Here is a 13,932-nt window from a genome sequence, read left to right on the forward strand (position 1 = left end):
GACGAGGTGGATCCAAGGAGCTGGGAAGCCCAGGGACAGGATCAGCTCTGCAACTGACTGCCAGCACTGCTGCAGCACAGCTCGAGCAAGGAGCAGGGCTGAGTTTGGACTTAAATACAGATCTTGTGCTGGAGGACAGTCACATATAGCAGATGTTTAGTCCCCAGTGCTGGCTTTGGGGGATTTGTGGAATACTGATGGCTCCTTCTGGAAGGGCTGGCACATGGGATGTGCCTTCCCAGCCTAACAAAATTTGGCTTTTACTGCCAAAATTAATCTCCTGTAAGTGTGAGAGAGGGCACACTGCTCAGGGGTTGTGGAGGGAGCTGATGTGGCTTGGCTTTGCTTCAACATGGAAGGGGGAATGTGTGTGTGGGGAGGGTAACGGGGAAGCAAAAGTCCAATTACTCTGCACTTCTGCAAAGACATTCTAGGGTGTCCCCCACAAACCTCATGACTTGCTGTTGCCCCTGCCTCCCACTAGTTGCCTTTGTTTTCATTGCAGAAACTTGGAGATTTGGAAAAAAAAAAGGGGTGGGATGTGAAGAGAAAAACTAATATGATTAAAGCAGGATTTGGGCACTGGCAGAGAGCTGCTGTGGGTGGTGGGTATTAGCAGTAACAGCTGCTGCGCTTCCCATTAGAGGAGGAAGGGAAGAAGGTCCCTGAAAGGATGGGTCTCGGGCAGCCTGGGAGGGCAGCAGTGGCAGCGAGCCCGGCAGCGTCCGTGTCCCAAGGTAAGCGATGGCGGCACCGGGCAGCCCTGGGGAGCAGGGCACTGCAGGAGGGCAGCTTGGGGAGGGGGGGATAGGGAACAGTGGCATGGCCTGGGAAAAATGCCAGGGAAAGATGCTGCTCTGGGGTACTTCCATAAGCTCCCCTGAGAAATCGTATCTAGCAAGGGAGGTTTATGTGTGCCCAGAGAAGAGGCTGGCTCCAGGAGTGGGAGGCATCCTACTGCTGGTCCAGCAGGGGCTGGGATAGTTAGCAAAGGCTTCTGTGACTTCCACAAGCATCTTCTGGCACTTAACTGGTTGGAGTGGCAGGGTGCTTGGCTGTGGAAGGTTAAACTGCATCCATCTGCTTGCTGCTTCAGTCTGGGCACGAACTGTTTCATGTGCAGTGGTGGTTTGTTAGTCAGCTGGTGAGTTTCAAAAGTGCTGGAGGGGGAGGTGTAAGATAGACCTCCTCAGCCTCTGGTTTCCTCTGATTCATTTACAGCTGCCTATTGACTAAGTGTCATGACATTTAAGGCAGGAGAAGCTGCATGTTGGAAAGAAGATGTTAGAAAGCACTGCATTAAAATCAGAACCACCTGCCTTATGATATCCACTACAATAAATAGCCTGCACTCATCCTTTAGCTTCACTTTCAAAAGTGCATTTTGAAAAATCAGAAGAAGACAATACCCCAGTTAATCTGGAAATGAGTTTTGTGCCAGCCACCAAAGCTGTGAAGTACTAGGGACACAGCATACTAAATATTAAACTTGAACTGTGTCAAATAAAAAAAATGCTTGCTAGTATTAAAATAAGGAGAATTTGTGGCAATAGCTGAAACAGCCACCAATTTATCTCAGGATTCCAATTCTGACTTCAAAGACAGCATCACTACCTTGTTGTCAGCTACAGCAAGCCCTGACTGAGAGGGACATGCCTAGGTGCTGCTGGATGGCCAGACAGGGGTCCAAGGGTCACCAGCAGCCCAGTGCGTGGGGCAGCCACGTGCTGTCACTGCAGTGACATGGCTCTGAGACAGCAGGCAGAGAGGGGCTCTGCTCTGGGCACCAACCCCACATGCAATGGGGTCTGCAGTAACTCTGCAGGTCTAAGGGCAGATGTTCCCCCATTGATCAGGTTGTACATTTGGACTGGGAATTGTGGAGGGTGCTGAGCATGGTAGATGTTTCCCCTATTGATCAGGCTGTACATTTAGACTGGGAATTGTGGAGGGTGCTGAGCATGGCCATACAGAGCTGCCTTCTCCTTCTAAAGCCCACAAGACTTTTTAGAGCAAATCACTGAGTGCCATGATCTGGTAAATGGACTGGAGTTGGACCAAGGGTTGGACTTGATGATCTCGGAGGTCTTTTCCAGCCCAATCGATTCTATGATTCTATGAAATCCTCCCCAACTGCTTCTTCCATGGCCAACTTCACATGAAATACATCCTCTTGTGGAGCTTCTTCCTTCCCAGCCTCAACAATTACTCCAGAATGTGAAAGCTGTGGATTCCCAAAGTGCCTCCATGGGCCACAGAGATAATTTATTCTCCCTTGTTTAAAGCCCGTGGGAAGGGTAGCTCTGCTAAATCAATGGCACCAGATGGGCTCACAGGCTGCTGAAGCCACTGCTTTGAAGTGAACCTCCACACTGTTTGCTGCTGTAGGATGGAGGACGGCAGGAGAGCCCACACTGCCATTGTTGGCTGGGCATGCACCACCCTGTGCCTGGTCTCCTACGCAGCCGCCTTCTCACACGGCGCCAGCCTCTCTGCCTGCACTGACATGATGCCCAGGCACCTCAGGGTGCAGCTGCACAGCCCCAACAGCAACTACGTCACTGTCCACACCAACATGTCCTTCTACTTCCCAGGAGACAAGGTTCCAGGTAAGGAACAGCTTCTCATTCCTGTGTCTGAAAAATACATAGGAACTCATCTCAAGTGATGGCATTAATCTTTGTGAGGTCTGGGAAGAGGGATAACTGTTCTGAGTGAGCTACACCACCTCTTTCATCATGAGGAAATGAATGTATTTACAGAGGAATTCTGTTTGCAGCACCTGGTCTAAGGTTTCTCAGGTGATGGCTGACTGCAGGTTTTCACCATTTGTTGCAGACCAACTGTTTGCTGGAGGCAGCTGGTAGGTTTGGGTGCTTTGGCAGGGGAGATTTATTTATCTCAGCTGTGTCACAGCCATACCAGACTTCATCAAATTCAACAGCACATGAGGGGCACCTCCAGAGGGCAAAGTGACCTTCCCAGGTCCTCTGCACCACACATGAATGAGTCTGGGTGACTCACCTGACTCTTAGGCACAGTTAGTGGTGTGCCTCATCCCCACCATTGCCGCTCCTGAGGCTGTGCCAGTGTTGCTGCTCAAGGTTTTCTTTTGGTTTCAGTGCTATCACTTGAAAATCCATTGCAGACAATTCACTCCGTAACTACAGAACGAATCCTCTCCATCCTATGTTTTGCCTTCCAGTGACAGTGAGGAGCACCCGGGATTACATGGGCTTTATGCTTCAAGCTCGCAGAGTGTCTAATAATGAAATTGCTGGCACATTCATTTTCATGCCTTCTGGTTCCAAGCTGCTGACTTGTTTTGAAGATGGGGACACTGTCACCCACTCAGACAAGTCCCTGAAGAGAAACCTGTCCTTTGTATGGAAAGCACCAGACCAACCCATTGGAGACATCAAGTTTTTGTAAGGACATGCTAGTTCCTAACCAGAATTTGAGTCTTCTCAGTTTAAAGGCTTGGCTTTATTTTTCCATTGCACTTGTCCAGCCAAGTGGTTAATGTATCTTGAACCCAGTATAGCTAAATACTTACCAAATGCTGCAACAGTATCCCAGATGGTACATAAATCACCATTAATATCTGCTGGGTAGTGCTGCTTTTTATTTATGTGGTCACTATTTTCTCAGAATAAATACACTGAAAGATGACAGCCTAGGCATTTAGGAAATAGAAATATAAAGGCATAAAAATGGAACTGTGATCATGTTTGCCTGTCTTTGTAAGTAACAGCCCATAGCACTTCCCTGCCTACAGGATAATCTTGTATATGACCTCTTAAAAATAATTAAGCATTAGTAGTTTAAAAAAAAAGTAAAATGTAAATAGAATTATTCACAGTAGAAAGAGAGTGAGCACTATGTCAAAACTTGACATCTCTGTTTTGCACCAAAGTCTCAAACTGTTCAAGTAGTTTGGTTCTGATTTGGAATGAAATTAAAAATCTTCTAACTAATGGTCTTAGATAAAGCACAATGACTTTTCATTTTGAAAGAGATTACACTGGTATTTTTTGACTTTACAAAACCACTTAGAAGCTGTTTGGCCTGATCTTTGGCTGCTTCCCAAAACATAAGCAACCTGGTCAGTGCTGTGGCTTGTGTCTTATCATGATTCAATAAAAATTCATTGAAACAGAAATATTGCTTCTAATTTTTGGCCATTGTTTTAGATCAGAAAATACTATTAAAGTCACAGAAAGCCTAAGCAACCAAATAAACCCAAACAAATTCCAGCAACACCTAGTCCTAGCTACCTGCTTAGATACTTCCTTCCCCTTCTGGCTTTTGACCCTCCAAGATGACTTCTGATAGCCTCTCCCTTTTTGGTCTATCACGGCATCTGGAAAAACTCCTCATTAGGCTTAAAAATACCTTGTAAGAGTCATCTGGCACAGGAAAACTGAGGCTGGTTTCCACTTAGCTAACTCTCAGAAGCAGCTGAGCAATCTGAGCTGAAATTCTCCCAATATCTCCAGCTTAAATAAGGCTCTCTGGGTGAACAGTTAAAGGTTGGCCAGTGCAGTTTTGGCACCTGACAAAAAGCAGAGGATTAGACAGGCTCAAATAATCAGAGGGCTGAGAAGGGAGACGTTTTTCACCCTTACCTATTCTGCTGTTTGTACAAGTTACATTGACTTGTTTTAATTAGTAAATACCACTGTTGTTTCCCTGCCTACAGAAGATTATAAGTCCAAGTTTTACAAATGTACTTCTATCAACACAGTGAATGTAATAGAGTTTTCTTATTGAAGTTCCCACACATTTTTTGGCTGATCTTAATTATGAGTGGTAATTCTTCACCCCAAATCTTTCTTATAGGACCTGGTATCTTGTATTTGTAATAGAAAATGCATGACAGGTTAATCCTTCAAAATACTTTTGCATTGCTTCTCTCTTCAGATTAAAGCAGTCTTTGTGATTAGCTAAAAAGTCAGATGTTTTATTAATGCTACAGAGCCAGTAAATTCATGGCTAATTATGTTTTAACAGCATCTCCATAGTCCAGTCATACTTTGTTTACTGGGCAAAGATTGAATCTGCTGTTGTGGCTCAGGAAGGGCAAAATGAGACGTTTGCTGGCAGCAGCAAGAAGCCTGACACGGCAGACCCCACGCTCTCGCAGGGACCAGCTGACCCACACCCCACAGGTACAGTGAGCAAAGGTATGGGGTTTCTTCCTCAGAGTGGCTTTACAGCTTATTCTGGGCAAGTGTTGAACACAAGTGACCCAAAGCAGCTGTGGGGACCCGTTTAACTCCTGTGGTCTTTGGAGAGATCAGTGATGGCCATGGTGAGCTTCTTGAAGTGAGGTAGGGGCCAGCACTTGAGGTGATAGAGCCAGTTCCAAGCGGGGTACAGACAATTTAACAGTGTCACCAGATCTTATGATTCAATGCAAACCCTAAAATACAACATACTCCGCTCTTGAAGACAAGGAGGTGCAATTAGCAATGTTGAGGAATGCATTTGTCTCTAAATGTGATTATTGCCCTTCCGGTATATATTTAGTTGTATTTATGTGCCTTTGGTCAGTAAGATGTGCTAAGAATTTACATATATCCAAACTAGATTAGTTTCTCAGCATTTTCAGCACAGCTCCAAGACTGAGTTTTAATTATTTCACTTGACCATAACACAGGCAGTGAGCTTTGCTGCTTTAATTTCCATCTGGGTTCCTCATAAAACTAAGGGACATGTAAATAAAAGAGTCACTATTACGAACCTTCCTGGCAAATGTTGGCTCTGAGTAGGATTTGAAATAAACAAACCAAAGACAATGGACTTCTCTCTCTCTGCTTTTTGTTTTGTCTCCCTGTTGGACAAGGTCCCACCTCTCCCGCAGTGTCCCCTCTGCATGCCCTGGCACTCTCTGTCAGCCCCAGTGGCATCGTGGCAACATCAGCACCGGAACCAGGTTTTGGTGTCGGGTCAGATGCCCATCCCATTGCTGAGCCAAGGCAGTCGGCCCGGACTTCACGGGCTGTGTTTAATGGGAGCATCGGGTCCAGAGGTCGGGGGCTGGAGCCACCCTTTCCCACCCAAGAAGCTGGCATGGTGGATGCCTTGCAAGCTCTCCTCTCCCCGGACAATGCCTCCAGCTTCAGCACCAATGGGTAAACTACGTTGCGGGAAGAGATATTCTTCAGTCCTTACAGGGAAGGAAAATAGCACTAGTTTCCCTGCAGATGAACAAGGGTGTTGTAGAAAGGTGTCTGCACCTGAGGTACAGGTGAGAGGGTGTTTGCTTGCTGAGATTTTGAGACATAATCCTTTGAGGATTGCACATGACAGACAGTGCCAGGGAGGAAATCCAAAACTCCTAAGAACCCAACACTGCACTGCTCAGCCCAGTGGAGGACTGGCCACATGGTGGAAAAATGTGATAAAAACTATTGACTGTTACAATATTTTTATAGAAGTGCATGCAGATGTTCAGTGAAACAGTGAACTTAGCAGACCTATTTCTCCATCGGCAGGGAGAAGAGAAAAAGGATGGAAAGCAATTATGAAATCTGGGCTTGAGATTGCTCAGAAGTCTTAGAGGGTTTGGGCTGCAGAAGCTTTCATGCAACCTTTCATCCTGTGGGTGAAAATGATGGGGATAGGAATAAATGATCAGGCATTATTAGCAATACAGCCTGTATGGCCTGCATTGACTGCCTGTGTTCCAAAAACACTCTAAGGAGCGGTGCACTTCTTGGTGGTGTGAGAAATAGGGATTCCCATGTGAGCCACAGCAACAAGTCTCACTTGCTAACCTGCCTTTCCTCTGTCCATATCTTAGAGCAGGAAGCAATGCCAGTGCTGCCACCCCACACCTGTGTTTGATGTGTACAGACGACAGCCAGGTAAGCAGTGGGGCTGGGGAGGACAGCTCCTGTAAGGACACAAAGGTCTAAGAGAAGATGAGGATAGAACCTCTCTACTCACAGCACCAAGCAGCCCACATAGCCAAGTGGCTAAACTATATTGAGACTGTTAAAAGTTTGGGGTTTTTTTACTTTAACTGGAAATAAGTTTTTATATCTCTTTTTAGTTTTGTTTTTATTTTGAGTTCCAGTGTAAAAACAATCTAAAACAGCTTTCCTGTATGTAAATATGACTGCTGGGTGTTACTGGGCTGGCAATGTGTGTTTTGTCCCTGTGGAAGGCTGAGATGTTCCTTGCTGGGGTGCTGGATAAGTGCCACCCAAGAAACTCGCCAGAGGTGAAAGACTTCATTTTTCCCAGGGATGGCCAAAGAAGCTCAGTGCTTTCTGAGGCTGGACAGATGGAGGATGGCCAGCCACAGGCACGGGTTGCACAGCTGGAAGAGCGGGAGCTGGCAGGCAGAATGACAGCACCTTTCAGGAAGGGGTGATCTCAGGACAGGAAGCCCGGGAAGGGGTGGAGGGAATGAGTCTTCAGGGGAGTGGGGCAGCTGTACACGTGGGAGGAGATGTGGGAACCAGGAGGGCATCTGAGGAATGAAGTGGAGAACATAGGAGGGAGAGAAACTGGAGAATACCAAGGCTGTGGAGGAGAGAATGCTCAGATGGGAACTCTGGAGAAGCTGGAAAGTAGAGAGAGCTGAGAGACACAAGGTACAGTGTTAACAGGAGAAGTCCAGTACGCAGGGGATGGAGAGAAGAAAAATACAAAGAAAATAAAGAACTAGATGTGGGTTGCAGGATGCTGCAGGAGGAAGAGAGATAATCTCATGGAAGATAAAAGAGGAAGGGGACACAGTGCAGAGAATAAGGCAAAAATATTTAGGAAGGACTGGAGGACAGAGAACAAGTAAAGGAAGATGTGCCCATTGAGCATCTGGAATAGCCATGGAGAGAAGTGGAGAAATGGTAGAAGATGGGAACAAAGGAAAGGAAAAGTTATTGCACAAGGCAAGACCAGAAGAGCATAATAAAAAATACTGAGAAACTAGACAAGAATAGAAGGAAGGAGTATGAAAAGAAAGGAGAAATGAAATGAGATAGGGCAAGGACTTGAGAAGCAAATCCATTTTCTATCCCAAAGTCCCAAATCCTACGGTATGTCCTTACAGTTGCATTTTTGAGGGCAAGTGATCCATACACATGCAGTATTAACTTTGCCAGCCAGCTAGTTTGCAGTTCAGCCACGGAAAGTCTTCTATTTACTACTGTATTTTACTAGCACCTTCAGAAACTGTCTCTTCCACAAAAGATGCTCTGACCCTCCACTACTTTGCTTCACAGCTTGCCAGGGCTGCTGCCTCAGCTTTGTGCTTCTGTCACACTGCCTTCCCAGGAAGCTTTAGAAATCACTAATGATGGTAGAGGGTGAGAGCCTCTCTGGTGTAATTAATGGATGTGTGAAAAAGCCTGCTGGGCTGGACAGGCTGGAGAGATGCCAGCTACTGAGGGTCAGATCCAAACCTCAGTGGAGCCAAAGAAAAAATTCCAATACATTTTGCAGGTTTTGGATGGGGGTTCAGATGCACAGTGGGAATAGAAAAATTCACTGGGAGCCTCCTAAATTGTATGATTGTTTCCCAGTCAGTCTTGGATAACACCTGCAGCAAAGCCTGGGTTGCAGACCTGGCATGGACCAGCTGTCATTTTGTAACAGATAAAATAAGGTGCATGGAACCAGACAGGCCCTAGAAACAAGAGCAGGCAACAACAGTCGTTGCCACTAAAATGGTTGGTTAAGCAACACAGAGAGGCAAAAGATTTCAAACTGGCTCTGTACACTAAGAAAGTAAGGCAGGCTTTGGGAAGAGTTCACAGGTTGTATGTGACTGCCCCAAAACCACTGATGTCAAAGGCCTTGCCAAGTCTTCTGTGTCCCTTCACTCCATGGCTCAATCCACAGCCTCAGAAGGGTGATAGTGAATCCCAGTAGGCCCATGTGACTCTGAACATGAAGCTTGGCTGGGAAGATCACACCTGCTCTTTCAGCATGACCCTGGCATCATTCAACGTGGGAAGTGTTTATTAAAGTGATTTTTTTTTTCTGTGATAACTGTGGCTGTGAAAAATACCACCACAGCAACGGGAACTGCAGAGCGTTACTCAGGCAAAGCAGTGACCTTCCTCTTCACCTGTGCCACTCATCTTTGCCCCTTCAACCAACTCTGCCTTTGATCTTGGAACCAACTCCAGTGCTTTGTCCCTCCCATGGCAATTCTGATACAGATGGAGCAGAGTTGTTTCTGCCTCATTTTCTAAAAGCTACTGAGTAACCAGGGAATGGAGAAGGTTACTTTTTCAAGGCCAGAGGGACACACCAGTGTCAGAAACAGAGTTGAACTGTACAATGATGTATTTAGTGAGAACTTAATCGTCCCCCTTTCTCCTCCCTCACTGAACATTTTGGTGTGGTTTGCTTTCAAAGGCCAGTACAGAGAGTGGGGCCATCTCGAAAGACTCCCTGCACGTGACAGCATCTCCCTCTGCCCTGCACGTACACACTGACCTGGGTGACACAGCTGCAACCACAGCCTGGTTTGGGGATGCCAACGCTGCTGGTAATTCATCCTTGGCTTCAAGGCAAATGGCAGAAGGAGAGCTGGCACTGCAGCCAGAGGAGACAGGCACTCGGGGTGAGAAAGAGAAGGAGGAGGAAGCAGGTGGGAATGCCCTGCCATGGGTGACCAGACCAGCTCCCAAATCTGCTGTTCCTGGGAAAGGAGAGAAGCCTGGCAGAGGAAGCCGACTCCTTGCAGCCCAGCTGGGCATCCTCCTGGTGTGCACCGTGGTGCTGGGCCTGGCACTGGCAGCTGCCACGCGCTGTGTCTGTGCCCAGCACTGCCACAAGCGGACAGAGGTGTCCTTTGATGAGCCAGGCCCCGGCAGCACCGCCAGGGAAAACGGTGAGGGCGTGCTCTTCCAAAAGGTTCGCGAGAACAGCTTCGTGCTGGTGCAGGCTGAGTACAACTGGGTCAGCCCCTCGAGCAGGGGGAAGAAGACAATCATCTGAACATCTGCAACGCCAAAAGCAGCCGGATGGGTGAAAACAGCCTGGGCTGCAGAGCACAGGCTGTAGGAAGGGCTGGTTTAGTTCCTCTGTGTGCTGCTACATAGGTAAACAAACTCAAAGCAGCCAGTTCAGACAGAGGTGTTAGTCAAAAGTACCTGAGCTACAGCTGAGAAAATAGAAGTTGATAGATTGCTCAGTGTGCTACACTCACTGCAATTAATATTGTATATCTGCTCATTAGCTGTCACTGCAACTATGACACACATTTCCTCTGTTGCCTTAAGGGTGTAGCAAAAAATAGAAATTCTTCCTCTGCACTGTGGTATTGATTCCTGTTTAATCTCAGAAAAAGTTTCTAGTGTTAAATTTCTTTCTAGGAACTAAAAATCCATGATATAAACCCAACCATCCTCATTTAGGAGCTTACAGGTTTGATTCAGTGCACTTGGTATTGCTTGGATGACACAATATTTGCAGGTAGATTTTAAGTCTGAATTTGAAAATAAAAAGCAGTAACTCATTAGTGGAGAACATTGATCTGAAGAACACTGAATTGATCCATGGGAGTGAAACAGAGAGTGACACCAGCTTTTGGGGCAGAAACATGCCTTCTCATCAGGTGCAAATGGAAGAAAATCTTTCCTGTCCATTTACACCTGATGAGGAAGCTTGTTGCAGCCTGACAGTCAGCATTTACTGAGTCTTTTACTTTGAGTCAGCTCAGTAACACTGTGCAGAAACACAGACTGAGAAATACCCTTCCCAGGTCACTCTGTTGATCCCCAGCAAAGACTGCAGGGGAAGTTAACAGCATCCTTGTCCTCTGAGAGTTTGTACAAACTTTTCTCCGACCATGTGGCTTTCTGCAGGATGCCACTAAAACGGCCCTTGGAAAACATCACGATCCTGGACACCTTCTAAGAAAGAGGTGATGACAGCAAGAGTAAAGGTTTATTTTACTGCAGCTTTAAAAGAGTCAGAAATAGTCCTGGTAATGATCCTCTTGAGACATATATTTTAGAGCCTTTCAGAGAGAAAGAATCAGCCCTTCTGGTGTCCTTTTCTAGGGTGGATCAGCTCTGATGGTCCTCAAACTGTGAAATGGGGGTCACATTTTGGTGCAGCACCTTCATGCACAGCCCACAGCAAACTCCCTGACCTAAGCAGATAATGACAGGACCCTGATGGCTCACACAGCCCTCCTCGTGGCAACTTCCCCCTCTGTCAAGAGGATGCTGTGGCTGCCTCCAGCTAGTTGAACATCTTCAGGCTGGATAGTCAGCCAAAGCCCTGCTCTCAGACCCTCCCTTAATGGTTGTTGACTTCAGAGAAGACAGGTGGGACACAGATGATTTCTCTATTCCAACCTCAGTGTGATGGACACAGTGCACCTTTAGCTAATAGTACCCTATTAGTGTTCAGAAAGAGATGGTTTCTGACCATACTACAGTACTGTCACCAGTGACATGATGTTCTGTGCTGCACATATGGCCAAATTTCTGTCAAGTTAACTTCTAGGCCCAGTGAACCCCGGGCAAAATAAATGAGTAAGAAAAGAAGTGTACTCACAAATGCAGCTTGCAAAAATGAGCTTGATGGTTTTAACCATTGTACTCTGAAGAGAAGGGTGACTGCACCATGGCCCTTCTGCTGCAGAAAAACCAAGGGTAGTGCTGTAATTGAAAAGACATTTGTTTTAGGTCTCAAAAGGATGCTAGGTGAATGATTTTATATTCTTTAAGTTGAGTTTATGCCTTACCTACTAGTGAGTCTACAGGTTTTTAAGTACAAGTCCAGACATTTATAATAGCATTCCTCTCCTGTGTCATGTGCCTTAGAAAGAAATCATGTTTCTGTAACCCAGAGTAGCTGAACTGTGTAGCAACTAAAGCAGACGGCATTCAAGTCATTGTTAATGCAGCAAAAAAAAAATCCTAATTAAGTGAGAAAATAGGTCAACAAACTCTTAAATATTTTAAGAACTATCACATATTATTTTAAAAAGTTTCTTATGATGGCATAGCTGTTTATGAATAAATTACAAATACCTATGGCCCTTCCACTGTCTCTCTAGGTTTAATGTTACCAGACTGCTATAGCTATAAAACCATAACCTTCCCCTCTCCAGCTCTTTCCCCACAACCCAGCACTGCCTCTTGACAGGCTGACCCCAGCAAGTGAAGGCCTCATAGAGATGTTTGATTAGGATAGTGGCACTTCAACACCAGGCTGCCTTCTGCCAAACTCTGCCTTCTGTTAAATTTATGCTGCTCCAGTATTATTATTAATAAAACCAGTAATGGTGAGCTCTGAGGGACACAGCTCCTTTGAATTAGTAATGAGTTCTGCTACTTTGCAGACTTGGCTGAGACCTAAAGTGCTTGTGTTTTTTTCTTGACTTCTGAATGATGTTTCGTTTATTGTAGTTGCCATGACAAGAGGAACAGACTTTTTATCTCTTCTTAAGGCTGATAAAAACATAGGCACTGATTAATTTATTAAAAGGCAAACCATTCACAACCCCCATTCTTAAGTGACCTGCTTTATATGGAAATTAATATGTGCTCACACTTGGAATGGACTTCAGAGAAAAAAATGACAAAATTAGGAAAAGAAAGGCACAAACTATTCTAATACTTACTGGAGAGACAAGTGAAAGACTTGCCTTGTTTCCCTCTCTAGGTGCATGACTCTGTTGGTCACACGTGTGCTGCTGGAACTGGGGATCTCAGTCCATGTCTGTGGCCCATGCCAGGCTGCCATCCCTCAGCCAAGTGACAAGGTTTGGGGGGTCAGAATTACTGACCAAGGGTGTGGAAAGCAGCTAATGAACACCTATCTACAGCCTATATCCCCACCAGCCAAACAGGCTTCAAAGTGTTGGCAGTGAGAATGTCTATGCCTTAAATGTATCTTATTGATGCCATTACAATGCTTGAGCTATCCTAACCCTAAAAAAATTAAAATAAGAAGTAACTTGCCCATTCCTCACACCCTTACTTGCATATTCATTTTCCCATCCCGTGTCACTGTGACTCCTGCTTTCCCTCTGCTGCACAAAAAATGTAAACTATTGCCTCTAAGCCATCAGTCCTGCACATTGAGCACATGACACCATCACTGATTCCTACTGCTTTTCCATGGTATCTGAAAGCAGTCACGTTTTCCCCATCCTCAGGCCCATCCACAAATCTGTTCCCCTTCTCCTCTGTGTTAGAGAAGATGTTGCCTCATTCAGTGCTGCACCTGCCCCATTAAAGATGCCCACCCTGACAGTAGCTGGCAGAGTAGAGCAGCCCTCCAACACAGTAGGGGCACTAAATGTCATGTGGAGAGGTTGCATTAAGCAATGTAGTTGGCCCAGAGCTTGAGTAAGTCACTGTGGACATTTTCTGCATTGGTTGAATTGTCACTAATAAGAAAAAAAAGCCAAATATACACTGATTTGGTCTACTCAAATATGGGTGACAGGACTGACAGGAGAAGACCAGGGCCCTGTGGGCCCAGCGGGCCCAGCTGTCCTGCTCAGCAGGGATGTGTGAGCTCAGGCTCTTGGCAGAGCAGGGCGGGACCAGCCCCAGGCATTGCAGAGATCCGGCTGGGTGGCTTGGCCAGCCCTTCTGGCACAGTTTCTGCAACTGCTTAAGACCACACAAACCAAGGGAGACAAAGCAGCAAAACCAGGAACCCAGAGAGTAAAACTTTCAGCATGTGCCCCAGCAAACTGAGCCTGGGGAGCTCATGCCTTCCTCAGGGGTGAGGATTTGTCCTTTCCCTCACCTCTGAGGGTTTCCCCCTGCTTCAGCCAGTTCCTTGGTAGAGCTATGGGTGCATGTGTTATTTATTCACTTGGATTTAAATAACAATGAAAATGCCTGTCAAAAAGGAGATGCTCTAACAGTTCCTGCAACATTCAGCTGCAAAAAAGAGCTGCTTAGCAGCAAAAACAAATGACAAAGTAGTGACCTG

At 46.1% G+C, this 13,932-nt stretch overlaps 1 protein-coding gene across 1 annotated transcript; it reads left to right on the forward strand.

Annotated features, from left to right (window-relative positions):
- Positions 1-407: 407 nt before the first annotated feature.
- On the forward strand, positions 408-10,111 carry REELD1 (reeler domain containing 1). The gene is made up of 7 exons (XM_071555077.1): positions 408-737; positions 2,389-2,609; positions 3,206-3,428; positions 5,014-5,171; positions 5,849-6,137; positions 6,809-6,872; positions 9,379-10,111. Exons 2-7 carry the CDS (start codon positions 2,390-2,392, stop codon positions 9,961-9,963), a joined length of 1,539 nt encoding a protein of 512 aa, XP_071411178.1. The 5' UTR covers positions 408-737; position 2,389; the 3' UTR covers positions 9,964-10,111.
- Positions 10,112-13,932: the final 3,821 nt, after the last annotated feature.

Source organism: Pithys albifrons, chromosome 5, assembly GCF_047495875.1.
Source record: "Pithys albifrons albifrons isolate INPA30051 chromosome 5, PitAlb_v1, whole genome shotgun sequence".
Classification (NCBI taxonomy): Eukaryota; Metazoa; Chordata; class Aves; order Passeriformes; family Thamnophilidae; genus Pithys; species Pithys albifrons.

Bases quoted from the DNA above. Each gene is read 5' to 3' on its own strand.
- REELD1 (XM_071555077.1), top strand. From the start codon at position 2,390: ATGGAGGACGGCAGGAGAGCCCACACTGCCATTGTTGGCTGGGCATGC. The intron at 6,138-6,808 runs GTAAACTACGTT...TCCATATCTTAG, and splicing joins TCCAGCTTCAGCACCAATGG to AGCAGGAAGCAATGCCAGTG. The intron at 6,873-9,378 runs GTAAGCAGTGGG...TTGCTTTCAAAG, and splicing joins TGTGTACAGACGACAGCCAG to GCCAGTACAGAGAGTGGGGC.